Source organism: Nicotiana sylvestris, chromosome 9 (assembly GCF_000393655.2).
Source record: "Nicotiana sylvestris chromosome 9, ASM39365v2, whole genome shotgun sequence".
NCBI lineage: Eukaryota > Viridiplantae > Streptophyta > Magnoliopsida > Solanales > Solanaceae > Nicotiana > Nicotiana sylvestris.
Genome location: NC_091065.1, coordinates 38,891,263 through 38,914,210, shown reverse-complemented (window position 1 = coordinate 38,914,210; position 22,948 = coordinate 38,891,263). Strand labels below are relative to the sequence as shown.

Sequence of the window (22,948 nt, the reverse complement as noted above, 5' to 3'; positions counted from 1 at the left end):
TGGTACTATATATAAAATAAAGACATACACTATTGTTTCATTAAAACATTCATGTAAATATACATATACTTTTTCAACTTCTAATTTTTCTAATCTCATATAAGAGTACAATTTTTCGTACGCTTAATTCTTAAAATGGTAAAAAGATAACCTCTTTTTCTTGTAAAAAAATAATTTCTATCTTTACAATAAAGAAAATCTCATATTAGGTATTTAATTTATCATATCCGAAAATAGTAATAATGGTAACTATCCAAAATTATACTTATAAAACTTTTACTAAAATACTCCACTTAAAGAAAATATCACACTAACATAATATTTAATGATATTAAGGTTGTAAACTTACAGGGTCTCATAATAATAATGTCTTAAGCCCTCTATAACCTCCTAATAGATATAATTCCTTCGAACTCATGTGAATTTACTATGGCACATCCTAATGCTAAGGTACGAGATGTAACAGTTGAACAAAGTAACAATTAAGAACAAGTATCCCCTGCCTCGCATTGATGATTTGTTTGACCAGCTTCAGGGAGCGAACGTGTTCTCCAAGATTGATCTCCATTCAGGTTATCACCAGTTGAATATCAGGGACCCGGATATTCTTAAGATAGCTTTCAGGACCCGATATGGTCATTATGAGTTCCTAGTGATGTATTTTGGGCTGATCAATGCCCCAGCAGCATTCATGCATTTGATGAACAGCGTGTTTCGGCCTTATCTCGACTTGTTTGTCATAGTTTTCATTGATGATATTCTGGTATATTCACGTAGTCAGGAAGAGCACGTGGAGCATTTGAGAGTTGTGTTGCAGAGATTGAGGGAGGAGAAGCTTTATGCAAAATTCTCCAAGTATGAGTTTTGGCTCAGTTCCGTGGCTTTCTTGGGGCACGTGGTGTCCAGCGAGGGTATTCAGGTTGATCCAAAGAAGATAGAGGCGATTCAGAGTTGGCCTAGACTGTCCTCGGCTACAGAGATTCGCAACTTTCTTGGTTTGGCGGGTTATTACCGCCGGTTTGTTCAGGGATTTTCATCTATCGCATTACCCTTGACCAAGTTAACTCATAAGAGTGCTTTATTAAGGTGGTCAGGTGAGTGTGAGGAGAGCTTTCAGAAGCTTAAGACTGCCTTGACCACAGCTCCAGTGTTAGTTTTGCCATTAGCTTCAGGTTCATATACTGTATATTGTGATGCCTCGAGGGTTGGTATTGGGTGTGTGTTGATGCAGGAGGGTAGAGTTATTGCTTATGCTTCTCGTCAGTTGAAGCCCCATGAGAAGAACTACCCTTTTCATGATCTGGAGTTGGCTGCCATTGTTCATGGGTTGAAGATTTGGAGGTATTATTTGTATGGTGTGTCTTGCGAAGTGTTTATTGATCATCGTAGCCTCCAGCACTTGTTCAAACAGAAGGATCTCAATTTGAGGCAGCGGAGATGGTTGGAGCTGCTAAAGGACTATGATATCACTATTTTGTACCATTCGTGAAAGGCCAATGTGGTGGTTGATGCCTTGAGTAGGAAGGCGATGAGTATGGGAGTTTGGCATACATTCCAGTTGTGGAGAGACCTCTTGCAGTTGATGTTCAGGCCTTGGCCAATCGGTTTGTGAGGTTGGATATTTTGGAGCCTAGTCGGGTATTGGCTTGTGTGATTTCTCGGTCTTCCTTATTTGATCGCATCAGAGAGCGCCTGTATGATGATCCTCATTTGCTTATCCTAAAAGACAGAGTTCAGCACGATGATGCCAGAGATGTGACTATTGGTGATGACGGGGTATTGAGAATGTATGGCCGGATATGTGTGCCCAAAGTGGATGGGCTTCGGGAGTTGATTCTAGAGGACGCCCATAGCTCGCGGTATTCCATTCATCTGGGTGCCGTGAAGATGTATCAGGATCTGAGACAACATTATTGGTGGAGGAGAATGAAGAAAGACATTGTGGGATTTATGGCTCGGTGTCTCAATTGTCATCATGTGAAACATGAGCATCAGAGACCAGGTGGCTTGCTTCAGCGGATGGATATTCCGGAGTGGAAGTGGGAGCGGATCACCATGGACTTTGTTGTTGGGCTCCCATGGACTTTGAAGAAGTTTGATGCTATTTGGGTGATTGTGGATCGGCTGACCAAGTTCGCGCACTTCATTCCTGTGTGTACTACCTATTCTTCAAAGTGGTTGGCAAAGATCTATATCCGGGAGATTGTACGTTTGCATGGTGTCCTGTTTCCATCATTTTAGATAGGGGCACTCAGTTTACTTTACAGTTTTGGAGGTCTGTGCAGCGTGAGTTGGGTACTCAGGTTGAGTTGAGCATGGCTTTTCATCCTTAGACAGACGGGCAGTCCGAGCGCACTATTTAGATATTAGAGGACATGTTGCGTGCTTGTGTCATTGATTTTGGAGGGTCATGGGATCAGTTTCTACCACTCGCAGAGGTTGCTTATAACAACAGTTACTAGTCGAGTATTCAGATGGCTCCATATGAGGCTTTGTATGGGAGGCGGTATAGATCTCCAGTTGGTTGGTTTGACCCGGGTGAGGCTAGGATATTGGGTACAGACTTAGTGCAGGATGCTTTAGACAAGGTGACGGTGATTCAGGAGAGGCTTCGTGCAGAGCAGTCGAGACAAAAGTGTTATGCTGACCGGAAGGTTCGGGATGTGTCCTACATGGTTGGTGAGAAGGTTCTATTGAAGGTTTTACCCATGAAGGGTGTTATAAGATTTGGGAAGAATGGTAAATTGAGTCCTCAGTTCATTGGGCCTAGAGGATTGGGGAGGTGGCTTATGAGCTTGATTTGCCACCCAGATTGTCGAGTGTGCATCCGGTATTTCATGTTTCTATGCTTCCGAAGTATATTGGCGATCCGTCTTATGTTTTGGATTTCAGCACGGTTCAGTTAGATGATGATTTGACTTATGATGTGGAGCCAGTAGCTATTTTGGAGCATCAGGTTTGAAAGTTGAGATCAAAAGATATAGCTTCAGTGAAAGTGCAGTGGAGAGGTCGGCCCATGGAGGAGGCTACCTAGGAGACCGAGCGGGAGATGCGGAGCAGATATCCTCACCTATTTGAGGCTTCGGGTATGTTTCATGGACTCGTTCGAGGATGAATGTTTGTTTAAGAGGGGGAGGATGTAACGACCCGGTCGGTCATTTCATGTGTTACCGCTCCATTTCCCCCATTTCTGCTTCTTATTATTTTTTTCAGCTATGTTATACGTTATCGGGTTGATTGATTCGGGTTCGGAGAGGTTTTTGTAAGGTTTGAGACACTTAGTCTCTTTTGAGTAGGCTTGAGTTGGAAAAGTCAATCGAATGTTGACTTATGTGAAAAAGGGATCGGATGTGAATTTCAATGGTTCGGATAGCTTCGGAAGATAATTTGGGACTTAATAGTGTGATCAGAACGTGTTTTGGAGGTCCGTAGTAGATTTAGGCATGAATTGGCGAAAATGGAATTTTGGCTATTTTAGGTTGATAGGTGAGATTTTGATATAGGGGTCGGAATGGAATTCCGGGAGTTGCAGTAGGTCCGTTGTGTCATTTGGTTGATTCGATGTTGTTTGAGGCGTCTTGAGGATTGGTATAAGTTTGGATATTGGTATGTGACTTTTTGTGCTTTTGGTTGAGGTCCCGAGGGCCTCAGGGCGATTTTGGATGGTTGACAGAAAGTTAGGAATTTGGAGTTGCAGCTGAAGTTTATGGCTGCTATCATAACCGCATTTGCGGTTGAGAGGCCGCAGGTGTGACTCCCGTAGATGCGGAATCAAGCCACAGAAGCGGCCAAGAGGTGAGACGTGAGGAGCCGCAGAAGCGGATGCCTCGACGCATCTGCGATGGCGCAGGTGCGAGTGAGCGACCGATGGTGCGGTCCCAGGACTTTAAGTGAGAACTGCAGATGCGGTGGGCTAGACCGCAGAAGAGGGACCGCAGAAGCGGGACCGCAGAAGTGGGAAATGGACCGCAGAAGCTGCAAATGGACTGCAGGTGCAGAATCCCTGGGTCAGAAAGTATATAAGGTTTTAATCAAGGTATTAGTGGGAATTAAGGAAGAAAATTGAGGGATTAGGGCTTGATATTTGAGAGCTTTAAGTGAGGATTTGAGGGGCCATTTGAGGTCCGATTTCGATGCTTTTGGTATGAATAGACTCATGGGAGGATAAGGATTCTATTGATGTAATTTTTATGAAATTTGGGGACGTGGGCCTGGGGGTCGGGTTTGGATCAATTTCGGGATTCTTGATGTAATTTGATTATTTTAGCATGGGCTTCGTTCTCTTAGCATATTCTAATGTTATAATTCTGATTTTGGGTAGATTCGGCGCGATTTGAGGCCGAGACGAGAGGCAAAGGCATCGTGAAGTAGTATTTCATCCGGTTTGAGGTAAGTAACCATTGTAAATATGGAACTAAGGGTATAAAACCCCGGTATTTCGTATTATTTTGACAAATGAGGTGACGCACATGCTAGGTGACGAGCATGTGGGCGTGCACCAGTAGGGATTTTGACTTGGTCCGTCCCTTAGCGACTATTAAGCCGCGTAATTAATTTGAAATCTTATGATATCACGTATTTTAGAGATTAATACTATATTATGAGTTGTATGCCATGTTTGGGGCCTTGTGCCGACTTACTGAGACCCTTAGGGGCATTTTTACTGTTTTCCTCACTCTATTATCTTGAAAGCATATCCTCAGTCACGTTTTACTTGTTTATTATTTAAACTTGGTTTTTAAAATGTGAAAACTGTTTGGGCTGATTTCCCTGATTTCTACTGTTGTGCCCGAGTGGTTGTGAGGTTAATGACTGAGAGAGGTTGAGGACCTAATGGTGAGGATATATATATATATATATATATATATATATATATATATATATATATATATATATATATATATATTATGGATCGGGTTGCACGACGCAATAATATTATATGTATATTATGGATCGACCTGCAAGCCGTAGCGATACTTATATGGATCGGGTTGCACGTCGCAGCGATATATATATTGGATCGGGCTACGCGCCGCAGCGATATGACACTTGGGCTATAGGATCCCCTCCGGAGTTTGTACACCCCAGTGAGCGTAGTCGACTATAAACTTTGGATCGGGCTGCACGCCGCAACGGTTATTATGATTATTACCATTATGAGATATTATTGAACCTGAGTGCTGAGTGTGAGTACTGTGTGACGAGAGATGAGTCACGAGTGACTGAGAGACTTGCCCGAGAGGCTATATTTATGAGTGATAACTTGTCCGAGGGCCCCATTTATGATATTTTTGCTCATTTCACTCTTCTTTTATAATAAGCCTCTGTTGAAAAAATGCTAAGTAAATGATTTCAATGTATTTCAACTGAAACTGAAGTTTTACGAAGAATTTGGCTTTTAAACTGTTGAGTTTGATTTGATACTCTGTTGTGTACTCTTATATATGATTTTTAACTGCTCATCTCTGCACTCAGACCTTATTTACTTTAGTTATTTACTGAGTTGGCGTACTCACGTTACTCTCTGCACCTTGTGTGTAGATCCATGTGCCCGAGCGGCAGAGTGAGGGTCCCCAGCATTATCGAAGCTTACCGGAGATTGTAAGGTAGCTGCACGGCGTTCACAACCCTGCTTTCCTCCTTTCTATCATTGTTTTCTACATTTTAGGGCTTATTATGTATTAGTCAGTCGAACTTGTTGTATTTAGAGGCTCTAGACTTGTGACACCAGAATGTTGGGCTGTGTTTGGGTTGTTGTTATACTGTCTTTCCAAACATTTCAGTGATTTAGATATTTCTAATGCAAATTTAAAACTTAATCAGTATTAGAAAAATAGTTTACTAAAAGGAATTTACTGTGATTAGGGGTTTGGGTTGGCTTGCCTAGTATTGTGATAGGCGCCATCACGACTGGTGTATTGGGATCATGACAAGAAGTAAGTTTCTTTCACGATCCGGAATTCCCACCGTCGAGACCGTGATGGCGCCTAACATTTCACTTGCTAGGCAAGCCAACATTAGAATATTTTATCTATTTTTAACATTTTAAAATTAATTAATAAGGAAGAAATGAATAAACTACAATAACCAAAATAAAAATACAGAAGCTAAAACAACCAAACGTTTGATACAATCCCTGGACTGGTGATACGAGTGCACAAGCTACTAGAATAGTACAAACAAGGGTCTGAAATAATCATAAAGTTGTCTGAAAAGAAAGTACACAACCAAATTAAAAAAAGGAAGGGGACTCAGGAGCTGCGGGCACTGAGCAGTTGTACCTCAAGTCTCCACAAGTTGTCTGATTCGAGCACGCTAATAACCGCCGTTGGGACCGACTCCAAAATCTGCACAAGAAGTGCAGAGTGTAGTATGAGTACAATCGATCTCATGTACTTTGTAAGTGCCGAGCCTCAACTCGACAAAGTACTGATGAGGCTAAATCAAGTCACCTACACTACAACCTGTATGCAGTATATAATAAGGACAGAAAAGGAAATACAAAACAAAATAAGATAGTCAACGGAAGATAATAGCTACAACCTTAAGAAATAAGCAAGTGAGGATCAGAATTACCAATCCTTAGAGTTTTAAGTGAAAATACCGAAAACCATCACAGCTCAAGGGAATAGAAACACATAGGTTGCTGCTGCACACAATCTGATCCCACCGTACAACACAGAATCCTCCCTTATTTCATCGTAACAACATCAACAACAATAAATAATATATATATTGCGGCATGCAACCTGATCCCACTATATAACAATATCAATATCATAATTCACCTTATTCACCATAATAATCTACCCTTATTCCACCTGTTGCGACATGCAACCCGATCCCACCGTGTAAGTACAAGTTCACCCTTATTCCACCATATCAGTCCACCCTTATTTCACCTATTGCGGCGTGCAACCCAATCCTACCATATAAATATCAAATACTTAATGTACATAGTCAAATCAATAATTCAAATTACAAGAACCTTTACGATCAATAAATACCAAGCTGAACCAAAAAAGGAACCTTGTACCACATGGGAATTCACACAGGTAATACTACACAACAAGTCAAGTCCGGTAAATGACATTTAGAAGGTGCAAGTAAGTTAGTTAAGGTAAGCAGCAGTGAATCATGAAAATTTGAAAGGATCTAACATTATTAACAGAAGAAAACATTGATTAACAGGTAGCAAATAAGCGTGGAAGGCATTTAGAGCATATAACATGTTACGCCCTGCAGTATTACGTCGATGTTATGTTGTGCAGTAATATATTACGATGATGTTACCCCTGCAGTAATATATTACGATGATTTTACACCTTGCATTATTACATTACGATGATGTCACGCTTCCCAATATTAAGTTACGACAATGTTATACCCTAAAGTATTGTACGTTGAATTTGTCGTAAGGTAATTGACATCAGTCCAAGTAAAAGATTATTTGAAAATTATAAGGATTATGCTATTTCACAAGTGATAAGTAAATTCGTGAAGGTGAAAGGGGAAGTAAGTCAAAGAAAATAAATTTTTGTCAAAGCTTGGCATTTTGGGGTAAAATACGACCGAGCTAAAATACCCGATATTTATGAACTAGTACCATACAAGGTATCCCATGGCCATAATAGTAAGGTATATAAGGTGTGCTAAAAGTAGTTAGTATTTTAAGTGATGTGAGATAATTCTTAATTATATGGATAATTAGTTAATTATTGGATTAGTGGGAATTAATGAATTGATTAAGGAATTAGGTGGATAATTTTTGGATAAGATTTATAACCATTTATGTGGCAGCCATAGAGGTCTTGAATGATGACTCTTAATTTCATATGAAAGGTGGCAAAGATTGGAGAAATTATTGGCCAACTAAGTCATAAAGTGGGGCCTACTGTCAAAGGTTAAAGATTCATATGGTTGTGACGTGATTCTCTTGAAGCAGAATTCAAATGAAATTTCTTAGCAATGTGAGATTTTACAATTTTAAGGAAGTACGGTGCAATTTTTCTCAAGAATATTATACGAATTTTTCCCTACTTTTATTCGCCGTTACATAGTTTATCGCAATCAACGTGTGTTAGAAGGATTGACAAGAGAATTGGCTAAGGTATGTTAAGGCTATCCCTTCTTTCTTTTTGGCATGATCCATACGATACGAACGAAACGTGCAAATGCACAAATTCCATAAATGACTCTATTCATAGAAGTATTAGAGATATCTATGTTCTTGAATTTCCATGTGTCATAATATTTTATCATTTGTTCATGGGTCTCAGAAAAATATAAAAGTTGAAAAGAGTTTACTTTATGATATTACTCAAAGGCAAAATGGTCTTATGACATTTCGAAAGATTTTATTAATGTACTTTTCATGCATTGCATTCATGTACATTGATCCGTGACCAGATGGCGTTATATACGTGTATATATGTATGTGTATATATGTGTATGGGATATGGGAAAGGTTATGGTGTTATATACGTACCACCACCTGATCAGCTGGTATACGTTGATGATTTTGCCCACAGTGGCCGAGATGATATGATGGGATGCCCTCAGAGGTTGATGATGTTATGAAACATGTACCTATGCACGACATGACATTCATACGCATATGCATGATACTATAATTATTTCATGATTTACAAAGTTATTCAAACTTATAGGTGGAGTCATTTACTCTATATTTCCTCCATGTCTGTTATGTACTTATTTATGTGCCTTAAATAATCAGTACATTATTCATACTGTCCTTTTGCCTGGGGATGTTGCGTTTCATACCTGCAGGTCCCGATAGACAGGTCGAGAGCCCTCCAAGTAGGCTATCAACTCAGCGGAAGATGTTGGTGCGCTCCATTTGCTTCAGAGTTGCTTGTTTGGTTAGTATGATTTAGACGTGTATTGTTTGGTATGGCGGGACTCTGTCCTGACCTTTATGATGTTTATGTACTTTTAGAGGCTTGTAGACATATATCGTGTACGTGAAAGATTGTACGGCCTTGTCGGCATATGTTTTAAGTTTATAAATGATCATGTTGGCCTATTACGCCCGTATGTCACGTGTATATGATGATGTAATAAGAAAGATACATTATATTGGTACTCGGTTGAGTAAGGTACCAGCTTCCCATCGTGGCCCATCGGTTTAGGTCGTGACACAACATATAAGACAGGGAAGGAGATAATAAGGAAAAGCATAAGATCAAGGAAAACAAGTAATTCGGTGGCGTATACGCACTCATCACCTTGCATATACTCCGCAACACATGAAATTCACATAGCACATAGTCCGAGGGTTCCTAATTCCCTCAAGTCAAGATTAAACTCAACACTTACCTCACTCCGTAGTCAATTCAGAGCTCTACCGGGGCCTTTTCCCTAGAATCCCCCTCCAAACCACTCGTATCTAACCACAATTCACTCAATAATAACAAATATTGTTAAGGAAATCAACTACAATGCATAAATTTAGAATTTCCAAACTTTTCCCCAAAAAGTCAAAAATTAACCTCAGGCTCGCTTGGTCAAAACCCGAAATTCGAACCAAAATCCGATTTCCCATTTACCGCCGAGCCTGGTTATGTAATTTGTTTCGAAATCTGACTTCAATTTGTGGTCTAAATTTCAATTTTACAAAAATACTTAATTCTACCAAAACCCGCAATTTCTACCATGAAAATCCTAGATTTTAGGTGGAAATTTTATAAAATATAATGGGTGATTGAAAGGAAGTAGATTAGAATAAATTATCACCAAATTGGGGAAGAAAAACTCTTGGGAAAATCGCCTCTAGGGTTTTCTAGTTTTGAATATTGAAAGAATGGGCAAATTCCCATTTTCGGACTGTTTTAATCATTGGCGTCAGGTGTTCATCGCGTTCGCGTGAACCCTGACGCGTTCGCAAATAGTAGAGACTGTTTGGCTTATGCGATCATAGGAAACTCAATGCGTTCATGAAGGTATAGCCTGCCTAACCTCCTCATTCGCGAGACTGGACTCGCGTTCTCATAGAGTCACCCAGATTCCCTACCCCCACCTCAATACACTACGCATTCGTGTGTGATTGGCCGCATTCGTGTAGAGCAGGACCCCAGTGCTCCACGTTCACGACCAGTGTCTCGCATTCACGTAGAAGAAAAACCCACCCAGCTCAGTTCACTCTTCACGATCGCGAAGAAGGAAACCAGATGACATCTGAAGCTGAGGAAAACACCAGATTTTTTAAGTCTAAAACCATCCGTAGCCTATCCGAAATTCACCAGAGCCCTCGGGTCTCCAAACCAATTATGCACACAAGTCCAAAAACCTAATACGAAATTGCTCGCGATCAAAATGCCAAAATAAAGCCTAGAACTACGAATCAGACACCAAATCAAATGAAATTTTCAAGAAAACTTTAAAACTCCTATTTTAACAACCAAACGTCTGAATCACGTCAGACTAACTTTGTTTCTCACCAAATTTGACAGACAAGTCATATATATAGTAATGGACCTATACCGGTATCCAAAACCAAAATACGGACCCAGTATCAACAAAATCAAACATTGATCAACTTTTAAAAATCATCAAACTTTTAAACTTTCAATTTTCGACAAAAATTAATAACTCGAGCTATGAACCTTTGAATTCGATTTCGGACATACACCTAGGTCCCAAATTACAATACGGACCCATCGGGACCATCAAAATACGGATCCAGGTCCGTTTGTTCAAAATGTTGACCAAAGTCAACCCAAATGGATTTTTGAAGAAAAAATTCATATTTTAGTTTTAAAGTAAAAGCTTTTTGAAAAAATACCCAGATTGCGCACGCAAATCGAAAAAGGTTAAAATGAGATATTTGAGGCTTTGAAATAATGAATTAGGTTCTAAATCTTTAGATGATCTATCGGGTCATCACATTCTCCACCTCTAAAACAACTGTTCGTCCTCGAATGGACATAGAAAAGTACCTAGGCTGGTGAAAAAGTTGGGATATCTACTCCGCATGTCCGACCCGGCGTCCCAAATAGCTGCCTCGACCGGCTGGCCTCTCCACTGCACTCGAACTGAAGGATAATTCTTATACCTCAACTGTCAAACCTGCCGGGCTAGAATAGTCACCGGCTCCTCCTCGTAAGTCAAATCTTTGTCCAACTGGACTGAGCTGAAATCTAGCATAAAGGACGGATCATCGTGGTACTTCCGGAGCATGGACACATGGAACACAGGATGGACTGTTGATAAACTAGGTGATAATGCAAGCCTATACGCCACCTCTCCCACTCTCTCAAGAATCTCAAAAGGTCCAATATACCTAGGCCTCAACGTTCCCTTCTTTCCGAACCTCATCACACCCTTCATGGCTGAACTACCCCAACTGGCGGGGCTGCTGGAGTCTGATACTGGATAGCCATCTACTCCGGAGTATGAGTAGCGGGAATCTGTGCTCCTCCCCCAGCCTAAGAGACAGATGGTTCCAAAGGAAATGTACAGGCCTGGGCTACACTCTCCATAAGGCCCACCAAATGGACCAAAGCGCCCTGAAATACTAGGGTGGCGATGAACCCCTCTGGGACCTGAGCTGGTCCACCGGGTACAGTCTGAGCTAATCTACCTGAGGCTTCATTGTTGGTGCTGTTGCTCGAGCTCTAGCCTGAGCTCTGCCTCTGCCTCGACCTTTGGCACGATATCGGCCTCGACCTCTGCCCCTAATAGGAGCTGCTGCTGGGGGCTCCGGCTGCTATCCAGTTGAAGATGCGGTGCGTGTTCTTGCCATCTACGAGAGAACAAGTAGAAGGGTTCAATCAGAAATGATAGAATAAAAATCACACGATATAGAAGAATAGAAGTTAAATTGTTCCTAACTCCATAGCCTCTAGAAGATAAGTACAGACGTCTTTGTGCCGATACTCCAAATTCTACTAAGTTTGCTCGAGACTCGTGAGACCTATGTAATCTAGTGCTATGATACCAACTTATCACTCCCCCAAATTCCCACCGTTGGGACCGTGATGACGCCTAACATTTTACTTGCTAGGCAAGACAACATTAGAATATTTTATTCATTATAACAGTTTAAAATTAATTAATGAGGAAGAACTGAATTAACTGCAATAATCCAAAGTAAAAATGCGGCAGCTAAAACAGCCAAACGTCTAATACAATCCCTGGACCCGATGTCACGAGTGAACAAGCTACTATAATAGTACAAACAAGGGAATCATAAAGCAGTCTAAAAAGAAAGTACACAACCAAATAAAAAAAGGAAGAGGACTCGTAGAGCTGCGGGCGCTGAGCAGCTCTACCTCAAGTCTCCACAAGCTGTCCGATCCGAGCACGCTAATAACCGCCGCTGGGACCGACTCCAAAATTTGCACAAAAAGTGCAGAGTATAGTATGAGTACAACCGACCCATGTACTCTGTAAGTGCCGAGCCTAACCTCGACGAAGTAGTGACGAGGCTAAGGCGGGTCACCTACACTACAATTTGTACGCAGAATATAATAAAGACAGAAAAGGAAATACGAAATAAAATAAGACAATCAACGGAAGATAATAGCTATAGCCTCATGAAATAAGCCATGATGATTAGAATTACCAATCCTTAGAGTTTCAAGTGAAAATACTGAAAACCAACACAACTCAAGGTAATAGAAACACATAGTTTCTTGTGGCGCGCAACCCTATCCCACCGTACAACATAGAATCCTCCCTTATTTCATCGTAACAACATCAACAATAATAAATTATATATATGTATATATATGTATGTTGCGGCGCGCAACCTGATTCCACCATATAACAATATCAGTATCATAATTCACCTTTATTTCACAGTAACCATTCACCCTTATTCAACCTGTTGCGGCATGCAACCTGATCTCACTGTATCAGCACAAGTCCACCCTTATTCCACCATATCATTCCACCCTTATTTCACCTATTGCGGCGTGCAACCCGATCACACCATATCAATACCAAATACTCAATGTACACAGTCAAATCAATAATTCAAATCACAATAACCTTTACGATCAATAAATACCAAGCTGAACCAAAAAGAGAACCTTTTACAACATGGAAATTCACATAGGTAATACTACACAGCAAGTCAAGTCCGGTAAATGACAATTAGAAGGTGCAAGTAAGTCAGTTAAGCCAAGCAGCAGTGAATCATGAAAATATGATAGTATCTAACATTACTAACAGAATAAAACATTGATTAACAGGTAGTAAATAAGCGTGGAAGGCATGTAGAGCATATAAAATTTAAGAAAGGGAATGAGATAATTAAGGAAAAGCAAAAAATCAGGAAAAACAAGTAATTAGGCGGCGTATAAATACTTGTCACCTCGCATATACGCCGTAACATATGAAATTCATATAGCACATAGTCTGAGGGTTCCTAATTCCCTTAAGTCAAGGTTAAATTCAACACTTACCTCACTCTGTAGTCAATTCAGAGCTCTATCGTAGCCTTTCCCCTAGAATCTGTCTCCAAATCACCGTATCTAACCACAATTAACTCCATAATATCATATATTGCTAAAGGAATCGATTACAATGTATAAATTTGAAATTTCCAAACTTTCCCTCAAAAAGTCAAAAATTGACCTCGGGCCCGCTTGGTCAAAACCCGAAATTCGAATAAAAATCCGATTACCCATCCACTTTCGAGCCCGGTTATGTAATTTGTTTCGAAATCCGACCTCAATTTGAGGTCTAAATTTTAATTTTACAAAAATCCCTAATTCTATCTAAACCCTCAATTTCTACCATGAAAATCCTAGATTTTAGGTGAAAATCTTAAGAAATGTAATGGGTAATTGAAAGGAAGTAGGTTAGAATCACTTACCAATAAATTGGGGAAGAAAAGCTCTTGGGTAAATCGCCTCTAGGGTTTTTTAGTTTTGAAATTTTGAAAGAATTGGCAAAATCCCGTTTTTGGGACTGTTTCAATCACTAGCGTCAGTTGTTCATTGCGTTCGCGTGAATCCTGACGCGTTCACGAAAAGCAGAGCCTGTTTGGCTTACGCGATCGCGAGAGACTCTACGCGTTCGCGAAGGTATAGCCCGCCTAACCTCCGCGTTCGCGAGACTGGACTCGCGTTCGCATAGAGTCACCCCAGATTCCCTACCCACACCTCAATACACTACGCGTTTGTGTGTGATTGGTTGCGTTCGCGTAGAGCAGGCTCCCAGTACTCCGTGTTTGTGACCAGTGTCTTGTGTTCGCGTAGGAAAAAAAACCACCGAGCCCAGTTCACTCTTCGTGATTGCGAGAGTACCTTCGCGGTCGCGAAGAAGGAAACCAGATGACAGCTGAAGCTGAGGAAAATACCAGATTTTCTAAGTCTAAAACCATCTGTAGCCTATCCGAAATTCACCCGAGCCCTCGGGGCTCCAAACCAACTAATCACATAAGTCCAAAAATCTCATACGAACTCGTTCACGCGATTAAAACGCCAAAATAACGCTTAGAACTACGAATCGGACACCAAATCAAATGAAATTTTCAAGAAAACTTTAAAACTTTTATTTTAACAACCGAACGTCCGAATCACGCCAAACCAACTCCGTTTCTCACCAAATTTGACAGACAAGTCATATATATAGTAATGGACTTGTACCGGGTTCCGGAACCAAAATACGGATCTGGTATTAGCAAGATCAAACATTGGTCAATTCTTAAAAATCATCAAACCTTTAAACTTTCGATTTTCAACAAAAATTAATGACTCGGGCTAGGAACTTCCGAATTCAATTCCGGGCATACGGACTCAACGAACTCAACGGGACCGTCAAAATGCGGTTCCGGGTCCGTGTGCTCAAAATGTTGACCGAAGTCAACTCAAATAGATTTTTGAAGCAAAATTTCATATTTTATCATTTTTTAACATAAAAGGAAAAACACCCGGACTGCGCACGCAAATCAAAAAAGATTAAAATGAGATATTTTAGGCTTCGAAATACAGAATTAGGTTATAAAACTCTAGATGACCTATCGGGTCATCACAATTTCTTTCTTTTCTTTTCTTCTAGAGAAAGGGAAACTCAACGTGATTCATGTAAAATAGAAGTTAATCCTCATTAAAAAAAATAATAAATTAACCCATCACTATTTAACTGTGTATTATGATTTATTTTGAGTAACTTTCTTTTACCTTATCTCTTTTAGATGGTCGGGTCAGCCCACATAAAGCGTCCGAGATCCAAATTCAATATTCAACAGATACAAACTGGATTTTATTCTTCGTTGTGACAATCTGTCAATATACATTGTATTTAATCCTTTACTATATGCAGATACTTCAGTAATTCAAACTAGATTATGAGTGATCCAATTTGTGATTTCGTTGACTGTAAATGTATAACTGATAATTATAAACTCTAGTATTTCACTAAAACAAAGTAAATTTTTTTGTATTTAATATCATCATATCTAAACATTCACTATTGAAACACATCTAAACTATTCACCTTTTCTTTATGGGAAAATAAAAAATTATAAAATAATACTTTTATAGCAATATTACTTGTCTTTATGTTTTTTCACGCATACATACACACTTCTACACACATAATTTCCATCTTTATTGTTAAAAACAGGAACTAGATATTATGCTATAAATAATTGATGAAGGATGCAGGTTGATTTATAAAATCAGCCAAATAATTACTAACTACCAGTCAATATGAAAACAAAGGGGACTATGTAATTCATAATTTCCGTGCTTATTATAAAACTTTACAATTTTACAATTATCATTTATAATCTCAAACCGCGAGATAAAGGAAAAATAGAGTAGCCATTTAATATGCCTTGTAAAATAATTCAGATTGTATGAAGTCAAACTTTTGTTAGATTGAATAACCAAAAGAAAGGGGAACTGGCCAAAATTATTTATTTATTGGGTGAATAGATGAATTGGAGCAAGGCTATATATAGGGTGTCAACTAAACCAAGTTTGTATTAGAACAAAATTTATGTGCTAAATTTTGTCCAATCTATTAGCGCCAGTAACTAATTATATAAGCTTGATCAGTTTGCACAAATTAATTAAATATTGAGCTGACCACATTAATTAGTTCATTGATTAATGCTATAGATGTCAACCACACACTGCATATTTCTCCTATTAGTTCCAGTTTTCATTAATAAGTGTTTCAAAACTCAAAGAGAAATAGGACTGAAAAATAAAGGTTGAACATAACAACTAATTTTGACTTACTTCCCGTTAATTTGTTCCATTTGCAATTATATAAAATCTTGACAAGGTTTATGTAATCTTATTACAATGTTCAAACAAACATCTCAAACACCATAAAATGGCCTTCTCCATTCTTTTTTCTTCATTCTTTCTCATACAATCAACCTGCAGTTTGATCCTATTTAAGATTCATTCCCATCCTTCTCCTTCTCCTTGTCACAAATGGCAACATCATCTAATTCTAGGGAAAAATATATCATGAAAGAGTCGAATGAATTGATGAGAAACTTCCCATCGAAAAGGCTTGATGTGTCTTTTAGAAATTCCCATACGCTTCTTCCTTCACTCACCTATATCCCTATCGATCAACAAAGTGCTCCTAGCCCTCTTGAGTCTTTGTTCATGTTTAAACAACCCCAACGAACTCCATCCAACATCTGTTTCGAATACGGGTGGAGGAATCCTCAGGACAATTGGTCCTTATGGGTGCGAAACATGCATTCAAGATTCCAGGATGTGTGGAGAAGAGCTGGTATCTATGATTCCATATGTGGTTCCGTTTACAAAGTCCATAAAAACGTAGATTTATTGTTTGTTTTCGGGGAGAAATGGTGCCCGAAAACTAACACATTCGTCTTTCCATGGGGTGAAGCAACGATCACCTTAGAGGATGTGTTCGTTTTGGGAGGTTATTCCCTACTAGGGGAATGTGTAGTAACTTCAGCTTTTCTTGTTTCAGAAGATGAAGTAAGAATAGACGATCGATTATTGGAAGCTTATACAGAAGGAGTGAGAACTCCTAATCGCAAAACCACTCATTCTTGGTGGTTAGAACAATTTATGGGGAAGGGTAGCGACGTTGAACACGAAGCCTTTCTCGCTCTATGGCTGTCGCGATATGTCTTCCCGGGGAGTTTGAATAACATGGTAAAGGAAGTCTTCCCCTTAGCGATTCGTCTTGCTCGGGGTGTACAAGTTTGCCTTGCACCTGCCGTACTCGCTAGCATCTATAGAGATCTACGTTCACTCAAAAATGCTATATTAGAAATGAAGGATGGAGATTCTCCGCGAGTTAAAATTCAAGCACCTTTCTTATTAGTTCAACTCTGGGTATGGGAACGATTCCCCACCTTGCAACCAAGGCCTAACGCGATAAGGCGTGGGGAACCGAGGATATCTCGTTGGGGCTCGACTAGTAGAGGATTTAGCGTTCAGGAAATCCAATTGGCTATCCGTGTTGCAGCGCCCGATTTCTTGTGGCGCCCTTATGCCAAGGATCTGGACGGATTCGTGCCGCCTGCATTTTACAGTGAGGAAGAAGAGTTGGAATTGATTGGGCAAAATGTAAGTGGAAAAGCTTGGTTACTTGTTTTGTGCATAAGGCCAAGTGTGTTGGTCGGGCTAAAAGGGCTGCGTGAAAATTATTTTCCACATCGAGTAGCAATGCAATTTGGATACGATCAAGATATTCCAGCAACCATAGAGTTCAAAGCTGAGAATTATATTGTAGCTTGGACAGACTTTACAAGGAGAGTTCAAGACAGGAGCCTCTACATTCCATCAAAAAACTTTGTGGCTGGTGTTACTGATAGATATGATGCATGGTGGAAAGTGTTTATGGAATGCTGTAGGATTAAGGGTTTAGATATATTAAGAGCATAAATAGGCCTTTTGCTGTCATATGATGAGCATTTTACCCTTTAGTTATTCTGAGTTTGAAATTTTTCCTTTCTTTGTAATGTCATTGTCAATGGACTTGATTCTATCTATAATTTAATGAAGATCAAATGTTTGCGCCTGCTAAATCTATCATGTTGAACCTTTACAAGCTTTAGAATAACATCCTTATTTAAAAATAAAAATAAAAAATGGGGATTTTACTTTTTTTTCTTGCCTTCCTCGAGTATAACGACATGTGAATGGTAAAGAAGTTGAAAATTTCTGTAAAGTATTAGATGAATTTTGATCAAGTTTACATTTATAGGGCTCAGCCGCTCAAATATCAAGCCGGCAATAGAAAAGGAAAAAAGAAAAATTGAATGTAAACTCACAAAATAAGTGACTCATGAAATAATTTGTAGATTTACAATGCAAGATGTGAAAAGAGAACTACTGCCAGTTTGGCCAAGTTCAATAGTTTTTTTTAAATATTGTAACTCTATAAGTGTGTTAAAAAATTTAATAAAAATATACGCATTAAATTTAAAATTCAATTATTAACACTTGAGATCATTATTCTAAAATTCAGAATACATAAAATTAAAATTTTGGACTCCACCTCTTTCTATATCTCTGGCATTAACGTGACACAAATAGTAAGTTAACTGTGTATAAATATTATATTTGACGTTGCACTCAAAATTTTCATCATCATCGCAGACGGATGACTCTAAATATATAGAATTTCTTTCGAGTGGAAATGAAGGCCAATATTTATTTTGGCTAAAAAGATATTCAAGCTAACTAATTAGCAAACCACTGATCCCACTTTTGTGATCACAGAGTCAGATCACTTGTATTAGTTTAATGTGAGCCAGATCATCTAGAAGATCATTCTCCCAATTTGGTGCTAATCATTGTGGAAGTTAATTTAAACCCTCTTGATTATGGCTGTTGTAGTACTACTAAAAAGGTTACCATGTATTATTAAGAAAGACTATCTAATTTTCTTTCAAAATTCTTTCCTTTATTTCAACAGAAGTTCATTAATTTAACATTGATATTATTCTTTTAATTGCTTTTCTCCGTTGTATATATTCTTAAGTAAATGGTTGATAGAAACTAAGAGTCCACCAAACTGTATAGAGAACCAGGTTTTCTATCAGTTCCCACAGTACACGGCAGTAAATAAAGAATGCACAATATTTATGTGGAAAACTCCCAGCTCACGGGATTAAAAACCACGACCTACCCTCGTATGATTTCAACGTCACTAATTGAGCAAACTTTAGATTACAACCTATTGCAATCTAGGAATCAAACTCTTAATCCCTCACCTCGTACAATAACTCTATTGTAAGCTCTTTGTAATAACTCTATTACAAAACGACTCTCTTGACTAACTCTAGTCAATAACCAAAAGCAATGATAGTTAAATAATCTCCTACTAAATGCTTCTAAAAAGCTGTGTAGGAATTACAAATAAATAATATAAGACAAAGACATAACAATACTAAAGGACACACGGCATATTCAATGTTATGATCTGATCCTTTGTTTTGTAGCTGCTTTGTTCTTCAATGCACCTGAGGGAAACAGAGGCGACTGCACAGTTGAGAGATTATATGTTTTTGCAACTGCAAGTGTTAGGTCAAATCCTTGTAACATGTTGTATATATAAGAGAGATCATGAGAGTTGTTACAAGCGCATTTCCGGTCTCTAGCGAAATGCAGATGTGTTGTTGCAAGTACAATGCAAAAACTTTAACAACTGTAGATTTGACTATCTCAAGGACCGGGGGACCTGATGTTATATGTTCCCTGTGCAGTTCCTTTGTCTGTTTTCCTTGAGAATGAATCCAGACAACAGGACATCTCTTAATGAGCAAGAGGGACCTGATTATATCAGGTTCCTTATCTGGTTCTTTCATGAAGTTTCACAAATCATCAATCAAACTCGCGTAACTTATCAATTTTCCCCTTTTGATGATGAAAAACTTAGAATTGATGTTGCCTCTTGAGAGTCAGATTTGCACATGAGAATCAGACACTTTTCCCCTGAGAACCGGCTTTCTCCCCTTCAATTTTCTTCCCCTTTTCGGCATCATTAAAAGAATGAGACAGGCAAATGCAAAAAGAAGTCCAGCAACATTAACTCATGCCACTTGTGTGCACACAACATAACTAAAAACAAAATGCGAGAGTATAACATTGCATAGAAATAGGCAGCTATGCTCAATAATTATAAGAGAGAAGGAAAACATAGGAGTAGCAAAACCTTATCACACAAATCAAAAAGCTTAATGTACCATGATCAATAATTAAAATCATCAAGTAGGAGAGGATTGGGAAAAAGTGCAAAAACTAGGGACACTGGATGGGGGACAAGAAGGATCAGGGAGCAAGGGCCTTGATGAGACTATCCATTTGATAATTTGCAGCCCTTTGATCATTGATCAACTGCTCCTTCAGGTTCTTCACTTATTTCCTCAGCTCAGCATTCTCAGCTTTCAGATGGGAAACCTCTTTTCCCTGAGCATTGGAAAAACCAAGTTCCTTGCTTGCCTGAGTGAGCTTAGACTCAAGAATAGCATTTTGTGCTTGCAGACGCTGTCGTGCCCCCTTTTTTTCTCGCGGGAGTTCGGGTTTCGATATTTATGGGGAACAACTTATTTTCTTTTGGGAATTGGGTACTTGAAGAGTCGTCATCTAACGGATTATGGTGCGTTAGGGCACCTAGAGAGATTAACTCATGTAACTAGTTTGCATTACCAGAGATTAGGGTAAGGGCTCAAAATAACCTTGAGGGGAAGGTGTTAAGAACCCCTTGCGGTCCACAACGGTGGATCCCGGCCAAACTTAAATTATGTAAATTAGTCCTTTTAACAAGTAAACAGTTTCAACACGTATTTGCAAATAAAGGTAGTTTTCACATTATAAAGACATATATGATCAAGGAAATTCAGATAATGAAAATAAGAGAGGTTTGAACAGCTTACACATGTATATGTAAAGGAGAGGAAGTTTATAGAATTTAAACGCATAGGGGAATTGGGAAAGGGAAGTCCTAAGTTGATTAGCCTACAGGATCATACCCATGCAATAACTGGTAATCACTCCTCAATGAGAGAGGCTACACGTGACATTAACGTGCATGTCATCATATTCTTTTTCTACCCATTACCCTCCCCTTAGCGGTTATATAAGCGAGTTTAATTAACAACCTCTAAGTGTGCTACTACCCGTCCCTTTCTTATGGTCCTAGAGGAATTTAGGACTTCTAAATCTGGACAGTTCTAGACAACCTAAGGTTTTTAAAAGGTAAAAATCTAGACGGCAAGCAAATAACATGTTGGACAAGCAAATAGGGACAAATAGTTAGAAGGCTCATATTTACCTCCGCACGTATATAGGCAAACAAACAGCACGTCTAAAACACAGATTATGAAGAAGTTAAGAAATCCTAAGAACATAATATCTACAGGATATGCATAAAGAAAGTGGAAAAATCCTAACCAGTTTGCCTATTGGTTTTATAGCCTGTTAAGCTTAAGCAGTTTAACACAATCAAACGAAGTTTCCAATTTAGATACTGATAACCTAAGGCTTGCCTAGGCGGAAGACTGTTTGCAATCACAATTACAGAAGACGATTAACAGTTTAAGAAATTGTTCAAACTACAAGCATTGCTATTCCGGATGACACAGATTATAACAAGTGTTTTATTTTATTTTAAGACATGATGCTTGTGTGTGAGGCTGTTTAAACCTTTTCATAGTCAGTTATTTATTTCAATCGAAATAGATAGGGTTCAAATAGATGCAAGCAGAGTTCTTAAAGCAGGATATCGAATGCATACATGGGATGACTATGTTTATTTAAAACGGGATTATTGACCTAATGGCAGGATCTCTATGGGATAGTACTTATGCACCAATCAAAAGTTGGAATAATGGTACATGATATGTAGTATGCTGAAGCGATAAACGTGCATGCCCTAAATCAGGATGTCTAGTGCACAAGTTTGGCATGGTTTGAATGCAAATAGATATAGTAATCCTAGAGCATGATTTCTAACATAGATTTACACAATGTAAGACCTAGAAGCATGTTTTCTACCCAGTTCTACCCACAGTACTGTACAACTACCCTTCATTTTCACTAGTCACCCGAATATTTGTTTACAATTAATTATTACAGACCAATAGCTGAATAAATTACATAAATATAAATTAAGCTATAGGGAGCCTGAAGTAGGCCCCAAAGTAAATCCTGGTGTACCAAGCTTTCACTAGTCTCAAATACCCAAGATTCATTGCCATACTTGTGTCCAAGTGTGTCAGAGTTCCCTAAGGACCTCAAGGATCCCAGGCAGTGCTCATACCCAAACTTTCTCAAATAAGGACTGATTATGTGCAGTGTGGAAGAGCCAGCCCCGATATGCTAGAGTTCAGAGAGATCTCAAGGGTCTCTAAGCAATACACACAGCAGAGGGGCAGGACTTAATAATCTAAGAATAAGTGAGAGTGCACAACTTTGAAAGGGTTTTGGTGAACAGTGTAAAGAAGGGTCTTAAAAGTGAAAGATTTTTTGAAAACCAGTACTAGTTTGGTGGTAAAACAACTTGAGAAAAGCATGAAAAACATTTTGAAATCAGACCACAAGTCACAGAACAAACAGCTTCAGAAACACTTTGGCAAACAGATTCCATACATGGAGAGAGGGGTTGGGGACACATAGAATACACCCTAGTGTATAAGCAAATAGATGCACAGACTTCTCAAGAATTTGTAGAATTGATAAGTTAGTTATAAAGATTACAACAAAGACATGTTGAGAACATATAGACCTTAGACACACAACTAGAGTTGCCTTGTAAGATCCCATTAGTAAAGTAGAGTAGGCAAGACTTAAATGAACAAACTAGGCATGCACTACATAAACACTCATAGTTTAGAGATACTGATCACATATAGAGCAAGCAGAGTTTAGACATGCTGGATGAGACAGTAAACAAGCAGTGTAGTTTGGACATGCTAATGAGCAACAAGATGCATGCAATTACCACAAGACAGGATTGGGCATGCTAA

At 38.9% G+C, this 22,948-nt stretch overlaps 1 protein-coding gene across 1 annotated transcript; it reads left to right on the top strand.

The window, feature by feature from the left end:
• Window positions 1-16,421: 16,421 nt before the first annotated feature.
• On the top strand, window positions 16,422-20,431 carry LOC104216514 (protein MAINTENANCE OF MERISTEMS-like). The gene is made up of 3 exons (XM_009766573.1): window positions 16,422-17,826; window positions 19,424-19,519; window positions 20,331-20,431. Exons 1-3 carry the CDS (start codon window positions 16,422-16,424, stop codon window positions 20,429-20,431), a joined length of 1,602 nt encoding a protein of 533 aa, XP_009764875.1.
• Window positions 20,432-22,948: the final 2,517 nt, after the last annotated feature.